This window comes from Emys orbicularis, chromosome 8, assembly GCF_028017835.1.
Source record: "Emys orbicularis isolate rEmyOrb1 chromosome 8, rEmyOrb1.hap1, whole genome shotgun sequence".
NCBI lineage: Eukaryota > Metazoa > Chordata > Testudines > Emydidae > Emys > Emys orbicularis.
The window spans coordinates 70,406,715-70,424,294 of NC_088690.1; the positions used below are offsets into that span (position 1 = coordinate 70,406,715).

The following is a 17,580-nucleotide window of genomic DNA, read 5'->3' on the forward strand; positions in this document are numbered from 1 at the left end:
ATTAAGAATCTGAACACACAGAATTTAAGCTGTATAATTGCTTAAATAAATGTGTATAGATATAGTGTATCCTCCTGGTAGCCAAAAGAAGTACCAAATTTGGTGTAACGGCCATATGTAGTTGCAAATCAACATGTTTTAATGTCTACCAGACAGTGAGAATCAGCCTTTCATTAGGAAAATAACTAAAAGTACAAATGCAAAACAAGATTAAAATTGATGATTTAAATCGAGGTTTCCTGCTTACTGATTTAAATCATGATTAAAAATTGTGACTTAAATCACTTTAACATAAATCAGTCTGCCCTGTGGGATAACCCTGGCACCTGTTTGTCGGAGAGGGTACAAAAGATGTGTCTGTGCTTTGGGGGCAGGGGAGTCTGTGCTGTAAGCTGGGCCCTCTTCGCTCTCAGTAACGGGCCGCTCTTCTTTTTGCTCCGGTTACCGTGGAGCTTTGGCTTTGGGACAGGCTGTCAGGGCGACAGAGGAGTTGTGTGGCACTTACTAGCCAAGGGTTCTTTCCTTTAGTTTATGGATTTGCTTTAATTTAGTCCCCACAGCAAGTATCTGAGCATCCTGATCCCCCCACGACATTCAAATTCCCCCGCACACATGCACGCACACACACCTCTGCCCTGCCTTGCCTGGCCCTGCCTTCTCTCAGCTCAAGATCAGATTGCTTCACTAGCTCTTTTAGACCTTCCTAGCACAAAACACAGGGGCTCCTCCCCTTCCCTCCCGCTTAGAGCCCAGCCATACAGAGACAATTAGACCATGTCTATTCCACCCCCCTGAGCAATATAAATTTCGCCAGCATAAGTGGTAGTGTGCACAGCGCTATGTCAGCAGGAGAGTTTCTCCCTCTAACAGAGCTACCGCCGCTCTTTGGGGGTGGTTTAATGATGCCAGCAGGAGAGCTCTCTCCCATCGCAATAGAGGGCTACACAAGGGGTTTTACAGCGGCGCACATGAATCAGTACGGCTGTGCCGCTGTAAGCTCTGTAGTGTAGACATAGCCTGAGTCAATCTCATCTGTTCTTCATTCATTTCAAATGCTCCCTGGCACCCACTGATGTCAGAGAGAGAGAATGTTCTGCGGCCAGCTGGGCATGAAATGGCTTTGGGGCTGGGGGTCACAGTCTAGGTCCAGTGGACAGGCCTCTGTGTCATTTGAAAACCCACCCCAGCTGGCCCCTTTGTTGGCAGTCTCAGCAGAGAGGCCAAGGGTCAAGTCTGAACTCCCCTCCCCCATGAAGGGTGTCCCTCCAGGAGGGTGAGGTGTGTCGGCAGTGAGCAGCGTGAAGGTGGGAGTCAGACTGTGCTGGGGGCAGATCAAGGCCCTAGCGCTGCAGCCACGCCAGGCTGTCAGCTCTGCACCACACCAGTAGCTGCTCATTCGCTCCAGTCTCCCAGCTGGCTGGAGGCAGCGGAAATGTTTAGGAGCTGTCGCTCTCATTGCAGCCTTCAGGTGCTGTTCTGTCTGATTCATTTGTATCTCACGTCCATCAGCAGGTGTTCAGTGGCTTTGGGGAATTGTACTTTAGTGCTGTTATCGTTAAATTACCTTTCAAGTGCTGGCTGTCAAAGCCAATGCCTCAGCGCACACTGCTAATGTCGCAGGAAGGTGCCTGCTGCTGGGGGCAGCCTTTGAAGCTGGGCTGCGATTTGTATGGGTGTCTAACCAGCGCTCTTTGATCTGGGCCTTTTCTCCCTGCTGTGAGATCAGCTCTGAAATACACCATGCACCAAATTCCAATTCCCGGTGTGCTCCTGTAACAGCAGTGAGCATGTGAGTGCAGCTGTGCTGCCCAGCTCACAGGGAGAGAGAGAGAGAGAGAGAGAGTGTGTGTGTGTGTGTGTGTGTGTGTTGGGGGCATGAGCAACAAACCACCTGTCCCTTACCTCATACTGCTCTACCTTCCTCAACACTCAGCCAGTGCTCAGCACACAGGGTACTCTGGAACAGTGGTTCTCAAACTTATTTGATCGCGCCCCCTTCTCGGTGTCCCCTGCCACACAAGTACATACACTGACAAAAAACATCAACATTCAACTCTCACAAAATATGAAAACCACTAAGGCACTGATTCAAACAGAGCCGTTTAAGTATACAGGAAAGTGAGATGCTGCTTACTGGCATCGCACTGTTGTTACTAGTGTGATGGGTGCTCCTGGTTTTTGGAGCAGAGCAATTCCACGAACAAGCTAACAATCCATTGTAATAGGAGCAAAAGCAAAACTGTGAGTGTGGTCGATGCTAGGGTGACCAGATGTCCTGATTTTATAGGGACAGTCCTGATATTCGGGGATTTTTCTGATATAGGCACCTATTACCCCCCATCCCCTGTTCCAATTTTTCACACTTGCTATCTAGTCACCCTAGTCGATGCTTACAATTACACGTGCGCACTGTGCCGTAGCAAATGGATTAACGTACAGATGGCAATGACTTTGTATAATGCTATGCAAGCTTAACAGAAATCCATCAAAATGCACAGCGCCACCTAGAGTCAAATGCACAGCGCCACCTGAGGACATGATATGTCTGGAGGAATCAGCTTTGCTAGTTATTCATTGCTGTGGGTAAAATGTGTGCAGTATGTTTTTTTCCTACACTTCCCCCCCCCCCCCCCCGAATACATTGGGCGCATTTGAGAACCTCTGCTCTGGCATACACTGGAATGACCAGGGCGATTGCCCCTCAGTTTAAGGCATGTAAATGTGTTTGAGTCAGACTGTGATTTCCTGAGACAAGGCTCAAATGATCCCAAAAGGGTGGGGAGACTGACCAGCCTGCGCAAGATTCAGAGTTGCCCAATGTCGGTGACATAGCAATATATTTTACTACCAGCCTTCAGCCGTTAGTATTTCGTATTTATGTTGTGGAGTCCGTAGGGAGCCCCAGGCCTAAACCAGGACCCCATTGTGCTAGCGCTGTACAAACACAGCACAAAGAGACAGTCCCAGCCTCAAAGAGCTGGCAATCTAAGGACAAGACAAGAGACACCAGATGCAGACAGACAGACAGATGGGGAGAACAAGGACACAGTGCGACAGATTAGTTACCACAATAGCCCGTGGTCTCAGTGTGCCAGAGCCTAACCGTTGTCAATACCTTCTGTCCCCAAGGACCCCCAAGTGCTTACCACACAGAAGTGCACGTCAGCATCCCAGCACAGCAGCGTGGGCCAAGAACTGCTTGCAGTAGAACCTGCAGGGGGCTTGGGGAGGCTGAGCAGGAATTTGCTGGGTCTGAGTGGCTACTTTAACAACCAGCCAACCCCCCCCTTTCTGTTTGTAGAGATCAACGTCCGAGGGGTTCTTGCTGTGCCATAGGATGGACCACATCTTCCTAGAGATCAGCTCGTGGAGCCCCAGCGCTGCCCAACCCACAGTCACACGGACCCAGCCCCACCGCGCTGACCCACCTCTGCCCCTATTGGTGCTCACATAATGTCCCTGCCCTGTGGAGATGTGAGAGCTGGGACATGTTTTGTGTAGTTCTCATTGCCTCTGAGCTGGTCAGTGTAGCCAGTTAGTTTGTTCTATCATCCACGTATCATTGTATTAAGTGATGTTATGGTCAGTTCATATACAATCAATGCTAAATAGATTGAAGTTGTAGGATTATAGACGTATAGGATTGACAGTGATGAGTGTGTATTAGGTAGATAAGGAAAGCAAGGCTGAAACGCACAACCTACAGGCTGAGACCTGTAAGATGTCAGCTTAGCCATACTAGGCCGTAGGCATCAGAATGCTTAACATGAGTGAGTCACTAGGAATAACCCTATGCCCATAAAGTCACACGGTTATGGTAAAGATGGGCCAGTAGGTGATTGCAGTAGACCACAATGTATTGTCTGAGACCACAAGACAACTGATTGTAACATCAAGGAATGTCTGTGTTGACCGCATGGTATATGTTGTGCGTAAATGCTAATGAGAATAAGAGGAACTAGAAACAACCTATAAAACGGGGCACCCCAATGTTCCTGGGGTGTAGAAGTACAGATAAGGAAAAGACGGCTGACACCTTCATGCATATGCATAAGGTGTTAGGCATAGGTAGAATTGCAATATATAAAGGGTTCCCTGGTTGGGTAAAAGTGGGAATACCCACAGGAAAACCCCCAGTAGCAGCTCTCCCCCTACCAATGATCAGTTGGTGAGAGGTCCATCGTTCCCATGAATGTCGTTGGGGATGTGAGGATGACTGCAGGTATAATTACTGCATAGGTTTGTGGAGGGTTTCTATAGGCATGGGTAGTTGTAACTTTGTTTAGTGCTTTAATAAAACTTTGTGCTGGTGATTGTGTCTGCGGTTGGTATCCTTAGACTTTGTGTGTCCCTAGAGCCTCCACATTTGAGAAAAGCACCAGAGACAATTTTGCTCTGTTGAGCTTGAAACTGTAGCGACTAGAGCCAAACCCACGGTGGTGTAATACAACATCACTACATTCACTTTAAATGAAAGGGTACATTAGCCACTGGTCACAGTCAGCTGCGTGGGGCAGAAGGCCAGCAAATGCTCCAGGGACAGCTAGTGATCCCTGGATGGCAGTTTGGGAAGCAGTGGGGTGGGGTGTGGATATGGACTAGCCCTGGGAGGGTGTGCGTGCTGTGTGGTCCAGCCCTGTGGGTTAGCATCCCAACTTCTGAGTGACTTGCTGACATCTTTGCCTAGGTACTTTTTTTCTCTGAAGATTTGCAATAAAAATGGACGATGAATGTAACATCCCGTCTCCCCCGAAAAGGTGTCACTGGGTCATTTGTGCCACCATTAGGAGTTGGCATTGCAGCCAGCCGGGGCATTGAGGAGGGGGCTGTCTTTCTTGAGCTTCTAACACAGGATACTGGCGTAGTGGCATTGTTGGTCCCAGCTGGTATGACATATTGTGTATCAGTGTCCCTGTTGTACGCTCTGCTTGTGTGTGAGAGAGAAGCGGGGAGCAGGAGACCAACAGGGAGAGCAAGATCCTTGTGGGCTAGAATGTACGTGCTTCTGTTTGCACATGTGCGTGTGTTTGTATGTGTACATGCGTGTGTGGGTGTGCCTGTGTGCACGTGTGTGTGCGAGTGTACGAGAACCTTCCTTTGCCCTCTGCCCCAGCGCCCAATGCCGGCAATCGGGTGGTGCTTGGTGGGAGGGCGTGAGCAGGTGGTGCAGGGGGTTCACTGGCCTTTCCCTTACCTCCCCCAGTACGAGTTTAAAGCAAAGAACATCAAGAAGAAGAAAGTGAGTCTCCTGGTGTCAGTGGACGGGGTGAAGGTACTGCTGAAGAAGAAGAAGAAGGTAAGAGGCTCTGCCCCCTGCCTCCTGAGCCAGCACTGCCTGTGCGGCGGGGTCCCCTCCACCTGCGGGGACAGGTCTGGGCCCCTTAGTGTGAGTGATGGGGCTATGGCTGTCACAGGCTCTGGGGTGTGTCCTGCCAGCTGGCCTCTTGGGCAGAGGAGTGAGGGAGTTGCCCCTGCAGCCAGGTGCAGAGCTCTGGCTAGCTGTGCCTGTGCATAGAAAGGGCCTGTCTGTTTACAGAGGCTTTGCATGGAGCAGGCCCTTTGGTTGGTGGGGCCTAGAGGGGCTGCAGAGATTGGCCAGACCCAGCCTGCAGCAAACACACTGCTTGCCTCAGGCTGCAGCAAGTTCTCCGTGGGAAGTACCAGGCCCAGAGGGAGGAGGAATTCATATCCAACCCCTCTTTTCTGCCGGGGCAGCCTGCGGGGCTGTGGATGAGGGAGCTGCATTGTCATTAGCAGAAAGCTTGGGGGTGGGGGAGCCCCAGCCCCCAGGGTTACACTGGTATCTCCCCAAGAGTACCCGGGTTAGTATGGGCCAGCCCTGGCCTGGGGGGACGCACCTTTCACATCGCCCCATTGGCTGAGCCCGGGAAGTACCAGCATCTGAGCGGCACTGACCCGGAGTGGTGGCTGGTCATAGAATCATAGAACATCAGGGTTGGAAGGGACCTCAGGAGATCATCTAGTCCAACCCCCTGCTCAAAGAAGGACCTAATCCCAACTAAATCATCCCAGCCAGGGCTTTGTCAAACCTGACCTTAAAAACCTCTAAGGAAGGAGATTCAACCACCTCCCTAGGTAACCCATTCCAGTGCTTCACCACCCTCCTAGTGAAAAAGTTTTTCCTAATATCCAACCTAAACCTCCCCCACTGCAACTTGAGATCATTACTCCTTGTTCTGTCATCTGCTACCACTGAGAACAGTCTAGATCCATCCTCTTTGGAACCCCCTTTCAGGTAGTTGAAAGCAGCTATCAAATCCCCCCTCATTCTTCTCTTCTACAAACTAAACAAGCACAGTTCCCTCAGCCTCTCCTCATAAGTCATGTGCTCCAGACCCCTAATCATTTTTGTTGCCCTCCGCTGGACTCTTTCCAATTTTTCCACATCCTTCTTGTAGTGTGGGGCCCAAAACTGGACACAGTACTCCAGATGAGGCCTCTCCAATGTCGAATAGAGGGGAATGATCACGTCCCTCGATCTGCTGGCAATGCCCCTACTTATACAGCCCAAAATGCCGTTAGCCTTCTTGGCAACAAGGGCACACTGTCGACTCATATCCAGTTTCTCGTCCACTGTAACCCCTAGGTCCTTTTCTGCAGAACTGCTGCCTAGCCACTCGGTCCCTAGTCTGTAACTGTGAATGGGATTCTTCCGTCCTAAGTGCAGGACTCTGCACTTGTCCTTGTTGAACCTCATCAGGTTTCTTTTGGCCCAATCCTCTAATTTGTCTAGGTCCCTCTGTATCCTATCCCTACCCTTCAGCGTATCTACCACTCCTCCCAGTTTAGTGTCATCTGCAAACTTGCTGAGAGTGCAGTCCATGCCATCCTCCAGATCATTAATGAAGATATTGAACAAAACCAGCCCCAGGACCGACCCTTGGGGCACTCCACTTGAAACCGGCTGCCAACTAGACATGGAGCCATTGATCACTACCCGTTGAGCCCGACAATCTAGCCAGCTTTCTATCCACCTTATAGTCCATTCATCCAGCCCATACTTCTTTAACTTGCCAGCAAGAATACTGTGGGAGACCGTATCAAAAGCTTTGCTAAAGTCAAGGAATAACACATCCACTGCTTTCCCCTCATCCACAGACCCAGTTTTCTCCTCATAGAAGGCAATTAGGTTAGTCAGGCATGACTTGCCCTTGGTGAATCCATGCTGACTGTTCCTGATCACTTTCCTCTCCTCTAAGTGCTTCAGAATTGATTCCTTGAGGACCTGCTCCATGATTTTTCCAGGGACTGAGGTGAGGCTGATTGGCCTGTAGTTCCCCGGATCCTCCTTCTTCCCTTTTTTAAAGATGGGCACTACATTAGCCTTTTTCCAGTCATCTGGGACCTCCCCCGATCGCCATGAGTTTTCAAAGATAACGGCCAACGGCTCTGCAATCACATCCGCCAACTCCTTTAGCACCCTCAGATGCAGCGCATCCGACCCCATGGACTTGTGCTCGTCCAGTTTTTCTAAATAGTCCCGAACCACTTCTTTCTCCACAGAGGGCTGGTCACCTTCTCCCCATACTGTGCTGCCCAGTGCAGCAGTCTGGGAGCTGACCTTGTTCGTGAAGACAGAGGCAAAAAAAGCATTGAGTACATTAGCTTTTTCCACATCCTCTGTCACTAGGTTGCCTCCCTCATTCAGTAAGGGGCCCACACTTTCCTTGACTTTCTTCTTGTTGCTAACATACCTGAAGAAACCCTTCTTGTTACTCTTGACATCTCTTGCTAGCTGCAACTCCAAGTGTGATTTGGCCTTCCTGATTTCACTCCTACATGCCTGAGCAATATTTTTATACTCCTCCCTGGTCATTTGTCCAATCTTCCACTTCTTGTAAGCTTCTTTTTTGCGTTTAAGGTCAGCAAGGATTTCACTGTTTAGCCAAGCTGGTCGCCTGCCATATTTACTATTCTTTCTACACATCGGGATGGTTTTTTCCTGCAACCTCAATAAGGATTCTTTAAAATACAGCCAGGCTGGTGCGGCCGTCCAGGCAGGAGCGAGGGACATGGTCTGCTGCTGACCCCTGCGAGGCCTCACTCTGCTGCCTGGCCCAGTGTCACCATGGGCACCAAGGCAACACCCGCCCCCTGGCTGGCTGCATTGTACCCTGCTGTGCCCAGGTGTGAGTGGGGATCCAGGGGCTGGGTAGTGGGGGGTCCGGCCCAAATAGCGGGATTCATCTTCTGCCCTGGCTACACTGGTGTGAAGGGGCAGGAAATAGCCCCCGTATGGCTGGAGAACGAGTGCTGGCTCTGCCCCCAGGCAGAAAGTATCCTGGTGGGGGGAGCTGAGGCAGTCCAGCGCTGCAGTGGCTCAGACAGGGCCCTGGCCCTGGCAGCCCCTGGCTAGCAGTGGTGTAAGCTGCCTCCCCTCTGTTCCAGGCCTTGGGATGAGTCAGGCCCAGGGAGCGAAGAGAGCGGGTTTGCACTAGGGAGCCCACAGTGGGCCAGATGTGTCCCTCTCCCCAGAGCAGGGCTGGCCATGCACACTGGAAGGGAGCAGTGCTTCACTTTGGCCCAAGCAAGCTGGCCCATTGCATGCTGGGAACAGCATCTTGGTAGTAACAATGAAGGTGCTGACAACCTGCGCCTGTGGATCGGCCAGGACTGGGGGGCCCTGGGCAAAGCAGGCCCCACAGAGGAGGCCAATAAGCCACAACCAGTGAGACCTGCGGGATGTGGCCTGTGTGCCGCAGGAGGGTATGAAATATGTCCCAGTGAGCTGTACAGGGCTGGGGAACTGTCTCCTCAAGGGAAGCAATGAAGGCCAAATATAAACATGATCATCAATATCTTTAATGGTCCATGGCTCATGGGTAGGGCCCTACCGAATTCACAGCCTTGAAAAACCCATCACAGACCGTGAAATCTGGCCTCCCCCCGTGAAATCTGGTCTTTTGTGTGCTTTTACCCTATACTATACAGATTTCACGAGAGAGACCAGCATTTCTCAAACTGAGGGTCCTGACCCAAAAGGGAGTTGCAGGGGGGTTGCAAGGTTATTTTAGGGGGGTCGTGGTATCGCCACCCTTATTTCTGCACTGCTGCCTTCAGAACTGAGTGGCCGGAGAGTGGTGGCTGCTGACTGATGGCCCAGCTCTGCAGGCAGCAGCGCAGAAGTAAGGGTGGTAACACCATACCATGCCATCCTTACTTCTGTGCTGCTGCTGATGGGGCACTGCCTTCAGAGCTGGTTTCCTGACCAGCAGCCGCCGCTCTCCAGCTGCCCAGCTCTGAAGGCAGCACCACCGCCAGCGGCAGTGCCAAAGTAAGGGTAGCAATACTGCAACCTCCCTTCCAATAACCTTGCGACCCCCCCCCCCCACACACATGTTCTTTTTGCGTTACGATCCCTACAATTACAACACTGTGAAATTTCAGATTTAAATAACTGAAATCATGAAATTTAAAATTTTTAAAATCTTATGACCGTGAAATTGACCAAAATGGACTGTGAATTTGGTAGGGCCTGGAACAATGCTGCCTCTGGCGGGACACAACTGAGAGTATCAATTCAGGACAAATTGCTTAGAGCAGGGCAGTTACAGCCCAAGGCTGGGTTTCCTTTACTATCAAGGCACACCAAACCAGCCAAACACAGAGGACCCCAGTTTTACCCCACTGGCTAACCATCAGTCATACTAGCAATTCCCTCAGACATTCCAGTTTCCCAGTATCATCACCAGCAGCCACTTCTTATGGGGACAAATGGTTATGAAAACCAATACCCCAATATAAGAAAAAAGGTTCTCCCGATCCCAAAGGACCAAGCCCCAGATCCAGGTCTATATACAAGTTAGATCTTACCCACAAATTATGCTGTTGCCAATCCTTTAGAATCTAAAATCTAAAGGTTTACTCATAAAAAGAAAGAAATATAGGTGAGAGTTAAAATTGGTTAAATGGAATCAATTACATACAGCAATGGCAAAGTTCTTGATTCAGGGTTGTAGCAATGATGGAATAAACTGCAGGTTCAAATCAAGTCTCTGGAGTACATCCACAGCTTGGATGGGTCATTCAGTCCTTTGTTCAGAGCTTCAGTGTAGCAAAGTCCCTCCAGAGGTAAGAAGCAGTACTGAAGACAAAATGGAGGGGTTTCCAGGGCCTTTTATATTCTTTCTCTTTTGGGTGGAAACCCCATTGTTCTCCTGTGCAAAATCACAGCAACAAGATGGAGTTTGTAGCCACCTGGGGCAGTCACATGTCCATGCATGACTCAGTTTGCAGGCGGCAGCCATTGCTCACATGCTACCTTGAATGTTCCAGGAAGACTTCTCATATGTGGATTGAAGTCTCCCAAGGTCCATTGTCAGTTAAGTGGTTCTTGATTGGGCACTTAATCTGCAAATTCCTTTCTCAAGAAGCTGACCAAATGCTTCACTAATGCTACTTAGAATCAAACACATTGAGATACAAGTACATAGCCAATATTTATAACTTCAATTACAAAAATGGTACACACATACAGATAGCATAATCATAACCAGCAAATTATAACCTTTTCATAGACACCTCACACGACAACCTTTGTACAATATTTGTTGCAAATATATAACAGTGGTTGCAACAATGATCTATACAGTTCATGTCAATAACGTAACAGGGCCCTACTCATTGGTCCATTTCAGGAGCAAGGAACAGGAGCAGCTGAGGGAGAGAATTAGCCTGACGTGCCACGGACATGATTATTTAATTAACCCTTGTTAATGAGGATAAAAGTAGGTCCCGTTCCACATAGTGACCCTGAGACATTCATACAGCACTACTGGGAAGGGGCAGAAAAGAGAATTTTTCTCACAGAGATGGGCTAGTTCCAACGGGAAATAATTGCAGTGTCCCAGCAGCACCTAGTACGGAGCTGCCTGCGCATCCATACGCCCAATGCAGGCCCCTCAGAGGAAGGGAAATGCATCGTCAGTGTCATAGCAAACACCATCATGGCCTGGGCATTGACCGTCATGGACCACCTGCTTCCTTGGACAAAGAGGGGACGTGGCTGGGACTGGGGGTGTGTGAGGGTGACTGGGGGATATGGCTGGGATTGGGGGACCCCTTGGATGAGTGGGGAACACAGCTGGGACTGGGGGATCCCCTGGAAGGGGAGGGGACACAGCTGGGACTGGGTGTGTGTGAAGGTGACTGGGGGACACAGCTGGGACTGGGTGTGTGTGAGGGAGATGGGGGGGGACAGCTGGGACTGGGTGCGTGTGGGTGACTGGGGGACACAGCTTGGACTGTGTGTGTGTGAGGGTGACTTGGGGGACATGGCTGGGACTGGGGGACCCCCTGGAAGGGGAGAGGACACAGCTGGGACTGGGGAGGCAGCCATGGGTGAGGAGCAAAATCCCACCCCATGCCACACAGCCCCCCAGCCCCAGGCTGCACCCCCTATGTGCCAGGCAAGTGGGAGAGCCATTGAGCATGTGCCCACGAGCTGAATTATGCCCCTCCTGGGAACTCATCGTGTGAATGGGATGGTGTGTGTGTTCATCGCTTCCCTCTGCTGGCTCAAGTCAGAGCTGCTCCGCACTGAGCCGAAGGCCCTCCCCTGCTGTCAGCCAACGGAGGCTCAGTGGCAGGGGCTTGTGCGCTTTGACCCCTGCTCCACATAGACTTCCAAGTGCTCTTCATCACCCAGCACCCTTGGGGCAGGTGCTAACTGCCCCCGCTTTGTCGGTCATCTTAAGGGGCCACAGTTGGCTCTCCCCGTGGACATGCTCCCCCGGCTCCCCTCAGGCCCTGCTAAGGCACTTTGGGAAGGGCTGTGGGCAGGGAGCTGGCCCTGCCGTACGTGCCCATGCAGAGGTGCTTTCTGTGGAGAAAGCACTGCGCTCCCCAGAGCTTTCGGCAGGACAAGCTCGCTGGGGACAGCGGCTGAACTCTGTATGTGAGGGGCTGTGTGGGGAGCTGGGCACTCATTAGGACTCTGACATCTCCAGGGGCTGCAGTGCAGTATCTCCGTGCTAGGGATGGCTGTGTTCTGCTTTGAGTGACAGTCCCTATTGCATTCCACCGCGGGCTACGGATGTGCACTAGGCGCCCGGAGCCAGAGAATGTGAAAGTCATGACATTGGTCTGCGTATGCGCCTGGCTTACCTCCACCTTCCAAATGAGGGGATAAAGTGCGGGATGGACCAACCACCTCTCCAGTTCCTTCTCACCACTGCAGGGTCCGGATCGGAACCCCTCCGTGTCTGTAGCTTCAACTTTGTCCCTTAAAACGTAAAAAATGTAAATAATTTTAGCATTTTATATGGTTCATAATTTTAGTGTTAGATTGATCTTTGGGGGACACCCTCCCATACCCTGTGCGGGTACTGGACTGTGCCCAGGACTTTGGGCTTCAGACTGCACTTCCTGCGCATGATCCTTCTTGATCAGCGATGGCCATCAATGCTGCCCATAGTGCCTCGGGGAAGCTCACATTGCAGCAAGGTGCAGCATCTGCTGCTCTGTCCCCAGCCCTACCGGAGAGGGGCGGGAACTCTGCCTCTGAAAACACCTCATGAGCCATGAGACCACAATCGGATTCAGGCCAGGGAACCCCCCATACCTCGCCTGACTCAGCAAGGAGCGAGTCTCCTGCTCATAGACTCATAGACTTTACGGTCAGAATGGACCATCATGATCATCTAGTCGACCTCCTGCACATTTCAAGCCACAGAACCTCACCCACTCTTGCAATAGGCCTGTAACTTCTGGCTGAGTTACTGAGTCCTCAAATCATGGTTTAAAGGCTTCAAGTTACAGAGAATCCACCATTTACACTAGTATAAACCTGCCCGTGACTCGTGCCCCAAGCTGTGAAGGAAGGTCAAAAAAACCCAAGTTTTCAGCCAATCTGACTTGGCGCGAAATTCCTTCCCGACCCCAAATATGGTGATCAGTTAGACCCTGAGCATGCGGGCAAGACACCTGGGAAAGAATTCTCTGTAGTAACTCAGAGCCCTCCCCATCTAGTGCCCCATCTCTGGCAGCTGGAGATATTTGCTGCTAGCAGTCACTAGGCAGTCCCATCAGACCATCCCCTCCATACACTTATCAAGCTCAGTCTTGAAGCTAGTTAGGTTTTCTGCCCCCACTGCTCCCCTTGGAAAGCTGTTCCAGAACTTCACTTCTAAACCTTCATCTAATTTCAAGCCTAAACTTGTTGATGGCCAGTTTATATCCATTTGGTCTTGTGTCCACATTGGCACTTAACTTAAAAAACTCCTCTCCCTCCCTGGTGTTTATCCCTCTGATGGATTTATAGAGAGCAATTCTATCTCCCTCAGCCTTCCTTTGGTTAGGCTAAACAAGCCAAGCTCTTTGGTGATATATCTGACATTGGTGGCAGAAAATCTACTGCCATAGAGTCCTGGCGGGATCTTCTCAGGAGCCAAGGAAGCACTCTCATACGCCTGAAACTAAGTCTGCCTTGAAATCCACTTCGAAGAAGTTGGATGTGGCTCTGAGCAAGCCCAGCACCTCAGCCCAAGAGGGCTTTATACACCCTAAGTCCGAGAGGCTTGACAAGAAAGTCCATAAACATAGAGCTCTGTCAGTGCTGTAGCACGACCCATTGGTACTGTCACCCTCGGCACCTCCCAAACTTTGGATCCCTCAGCCCCAACGAAGACTGTTCACCGCCTGCCTGCAGCACCATCCTCGTCAGCACCCTCTCCAGTTGTGATGGTCTGGACAGAGAAAGCCCCTCTTACTCCAGAGAGAACTGAATCCCGTGCCCCTCCACATGACATCTCCACATTCCCGGATCCGGAATACCCTCCATCGGGTCCGTTCCTGTCTAGTGATGTCAGAACACCACCTGGGGAGTCGACAGCTCAGAGAAAAAGTTTATCATCCGGTTCTTCCTCGAGATACATCTTCCCTCCAGCCACCGAAAAGACTTACACTACCTTGGGATGAACCTCAGTATTTAGCTCAGCATTGCTGGTACCCTATGAAACGGAGGCCTCCGCATCCCCCTTTTGATCCTTCCTCTTGGCCATATTGGAGCCCTGGAACCAGTACCCCTCTGCAGAGAATGTGGTCTGCTAGAGAGTAACTCCTCACCTCCCCTCAAAGGAGGCACTCAGGCCCCTTCCGCCCCCCCCCCCCCAGATCCTTTCAAAGAGGAAGAGCAAGACGTTTTGGATCCAGTGGTCTGCCATCATCATCTCCGGATAAAGCGGTAACCCCATGTCTCTCTCCTCCGCCGATGATGTCAGGCAGTTCCAGGATCTTCTTCATAGAGTTGCTAGTGAGCTTCAGATTCTTCTGGAAGAGGTTCAGGAATCCCAGCACAAACTCCTGACATCCTCCACCTATCTGGATCCAACAAAATAGTGCTCCCTTTTAATGAGGCTATAATGGAGCCAGGTAGGGCTGTTTGGCACCCCTCCCCTCCCCCATCTGCATTTCCACCCCCAAGAGGCCAGAAAAATATTCTTATGTGCTGGCGAAAGGGGCTGAGTTTTTGTTTTCTCACCCCACTCCCAACTCTTTGGTAGTCCAAGCAGCTTCCAAAAGGGTTAGACAGCAATACCCCCAGTCTACCCCTGTGGACAAAGAGGGTAAACGTCTAGACCTACTGGGGAGAAAGGTCTTTTCGTAATCTAGCCCCAGTTCAGGATAGCCAACTACCAAGCACTACTGGCCGAGTATGGTTTCCTGAGTTATTCAAAGTTGGCAGAGTTCACAGACAGCCCTTCACAACAGGACAGAGCTCGTTTCCAGGCACTGATAGACGAAGGCAAAGACTGCTCTCCAATCCGCAGTGATGCCATGGACATCTCTAGAGCCATGGATATGGCCATTGTTATGTGCAGAGTCATGGCACCATGTGTCAGGGTTCCCTAAAGAGGTTCCAGAATACTGGGGAGGACCTCCCCTTTGGTGAATCATAGTTGTTCAGTCAGAAGTCAGACAAGTCCCTTCATACCTTAAAGGACTCTCTGCGGATATATACACCTGTCCCCAAGGGAAAGTTCCATTGACAGTCATCTGGAGTCTAGACTTAGACCCATGGCTCAACAGTTTTTTCATCAGAGGCCCTACAAAACACCACTCAAAAGGCAGAAGGTTCAAGGGACCCATATCCCTACATCTGTGGCAACAGGCTCAGCTTCCCAATCTCAGCCTCCAACGAGGCACTATTTTTGACAGGACCTCGAGAGCTGCTGCGAGCCACTGAGTCCGACATCGCCTGACCGTCACACACCATTTGGAGGTCATCTAACACTCTTTATCATCAGCTGGAGTGCAATAACCATAGACCAGTGGGTGCTGAACATCATCCTCTCTGGCTATACGATTGAGTTTGCATCTCTGCCTCCTGCACAACCCCCTTCGGGAACCACTCTCAAACAAGAGGTACTCTACCTATTAGACCAAAGAGCAATAGAACTTTCATGTCCCTTCTCAATACCAAGTGAGTGGCTTTCACTCAGCTTACTTCATGATACCCCAAAAGAAGGGCAGATGGAGACCAATTCTCAACCTCCACCACCTGAATGGCTTCATTCGCAAATTCAAGTTTTGTGTGGGCATGCTGGTCTCTATAATACCATCCCTAGAAAAGGATATGTGGTTTACAGCTCTGGATATGGAGGATGCCTACTTTCATGTCAATATTCATCTCACTCACAGGTGCTTCCTCAGATTCGTGGTGGGCCCTGACTTTTTCAGTGCAGAGTGTTCCCTTTCAGCATAGCAACCACTCCCAGAGTCTTCACCAAAGTATTTGCAGTAATGGCAGCTCAGGCCAGATACCTTGATCTCATTGTCTCTGCTACCTCAAGGACTGGCTCCTTGTTGCCAGATCACAACAGGAGGCCCATAAGTCAACTCTAATGATGCTACACCTTCTCTCTTCCCTGGATATTAGCATAAACACAAAAATATCTGTTCTCATATCCTCACAGTCTCTGGACTTCATCGGGGCCACCCTGGATTTGGTCACTGCAAGAGTGTACTTGCCCAAAGACAGGTTTCAGACCATGAACAACATTATACCCCAGATTACAAACAACCCTCAAGTACTGATCAGGACTTGCCTCTCTCTCCAAGGTCATATGGCTGCCTGCACTCATGTCACTCCGTTCGCAAGACTATGCCTTCATTGCCTTCAAGTGTGGCTTCAGTCGGTATACTCTCCAAACTGCCGTCCCATGAGCTTCATGGTAACACTCCCTGCAAATGGTTTCTTCCCTACTGTGGTGAACGGATCCTTGACAGGTACACATGTGCATCCCTTTTCTCCCCTCCTCTCTACAGACACATGCCTGTTTGGTTGGATGCCCCAAGAGTCCAGGATGCACCTCAACATTCTGAAGTTGGGCACTGTTCAGAAGGCATGTGAAGCTTTTCTCCAATTCATCCGTGCTCACCATGTCCTGATACTGTCCGACAACATTACATCCGTCATCTATATCAACAAGCAGGGAGGAGCGAGATACATCTCCCAGTGTGTGGAAGAGGTCAGCTTGTGGAACTGGTGCATGAGCAACCAAGCACCCTATCAGCAGCCTACCTTCCCGGGAAACAAAATATGCTCTTGGACACCCTCAGCAGGCATTTTTAGCTGACCATGAGTGGGAACTCCACAACTCGGTACTGTGCAACATCCTTGATCTATGGGGAACCTTAACCAGGGGTCTGTTCCATAGGGAACAGAAAATGCACCACCTGCTACCCCAGAGGAGCCCGAGGTCACCACTCTCAAGGTGATGCTCTGATTCTCCCTTGGTCAGATCAATTGAACTATGATTCCTTCTGCTATGATCAATTGAACTATGATTCCCTCCGCTATCACTCCTGCCATGAGTTCTATGCAAAATCAGATAGCACCGAGCATGAGTTATCCTGATTGCCCCTTCCTGGCCCAGACAGTTTTGGTTCCCGAATCTCCTGCACATATCATCACAGGTACCTATCATTCTCCTGACATTTCCCGAGCTCCTGATCCAACGGAACAGCAAGATCGAGCACCTTGATCCATGTTCGCTTCACCTCAGGGATTGGGTTTTGGATGGGCATCGTCCTTAGAACGCTCATGTTCCACAGCTATACGAGATGTACTTTCCAATAGTAGGAAGGATTCCACTAGACAGTGTTACCTGGAAAAGTGGAAACGTTTTTCTTCTTCGGTGCATCAAAAGAATATTCTTCCACAAAATACAGGTATCCCTCTGATTGTGGGTACATCCTTTCTCTAAAGACATCTGGCCTGTCCATCAGCTCCTCACAAGTCCACTTGGCAGTGATCAGTGTGTGCCATTCTCCCTTTCAAGGGCACTCGGACTTCACTCACCCACTGACCACCAGATTTTGGAATAATCAGAACCATCCCCCTGTTCCCAAGCCTGTCCCTCAGTGGGACTTGAACCTTGTTCTCTCTGCACTCAAAAGGCCACCCTTAGAACCCCTAGCTTCCTGTTCCATGTCCCTGCTCTCTGTGAAGATCGTGTTCCTTTTAGGCATCACCTCAGCTGGAAGGGTTGGTGCGCTTGGCGCGACGATGGCAGATCCTCTGAACTCTGTATTCCATAAAGATAAGGTTTTGTTACG

At 50.5% G+C, this 17,580-nt stretch overlaps 1 protein-coding gene across 5 annotated transcripts in view; it reads left to right on the top strand.

The window, feature by feature from the left end:
- The window catches only part of NOS1AP (nitric oxide synthase 1 adaptor protein), a 146,985-nt gene that overhangs the window by 103,031 nt on the left and 26,374 nt on the right, over positions 1-17,580 (top strand). For 4 of the 5 annotated variants that reach the window (XM_065409714.1, XM_065409712.1, XM_065409713.1 and 1 more), the window contains exon 3: positions 5,204-5,296. In XM_065409714.1, coding sequence (XP_065265786.1) covers positions 5,204-5,296 — 93 coding nt within the window. Of the gene's footprint in view, positions 1-5,203; positions 5,297-14,283; positions 14,299-17,580 lie in introns of all 5 variants that reach the window. The other variant, XM_065409711.1, reaches the window with a different exon arrangement.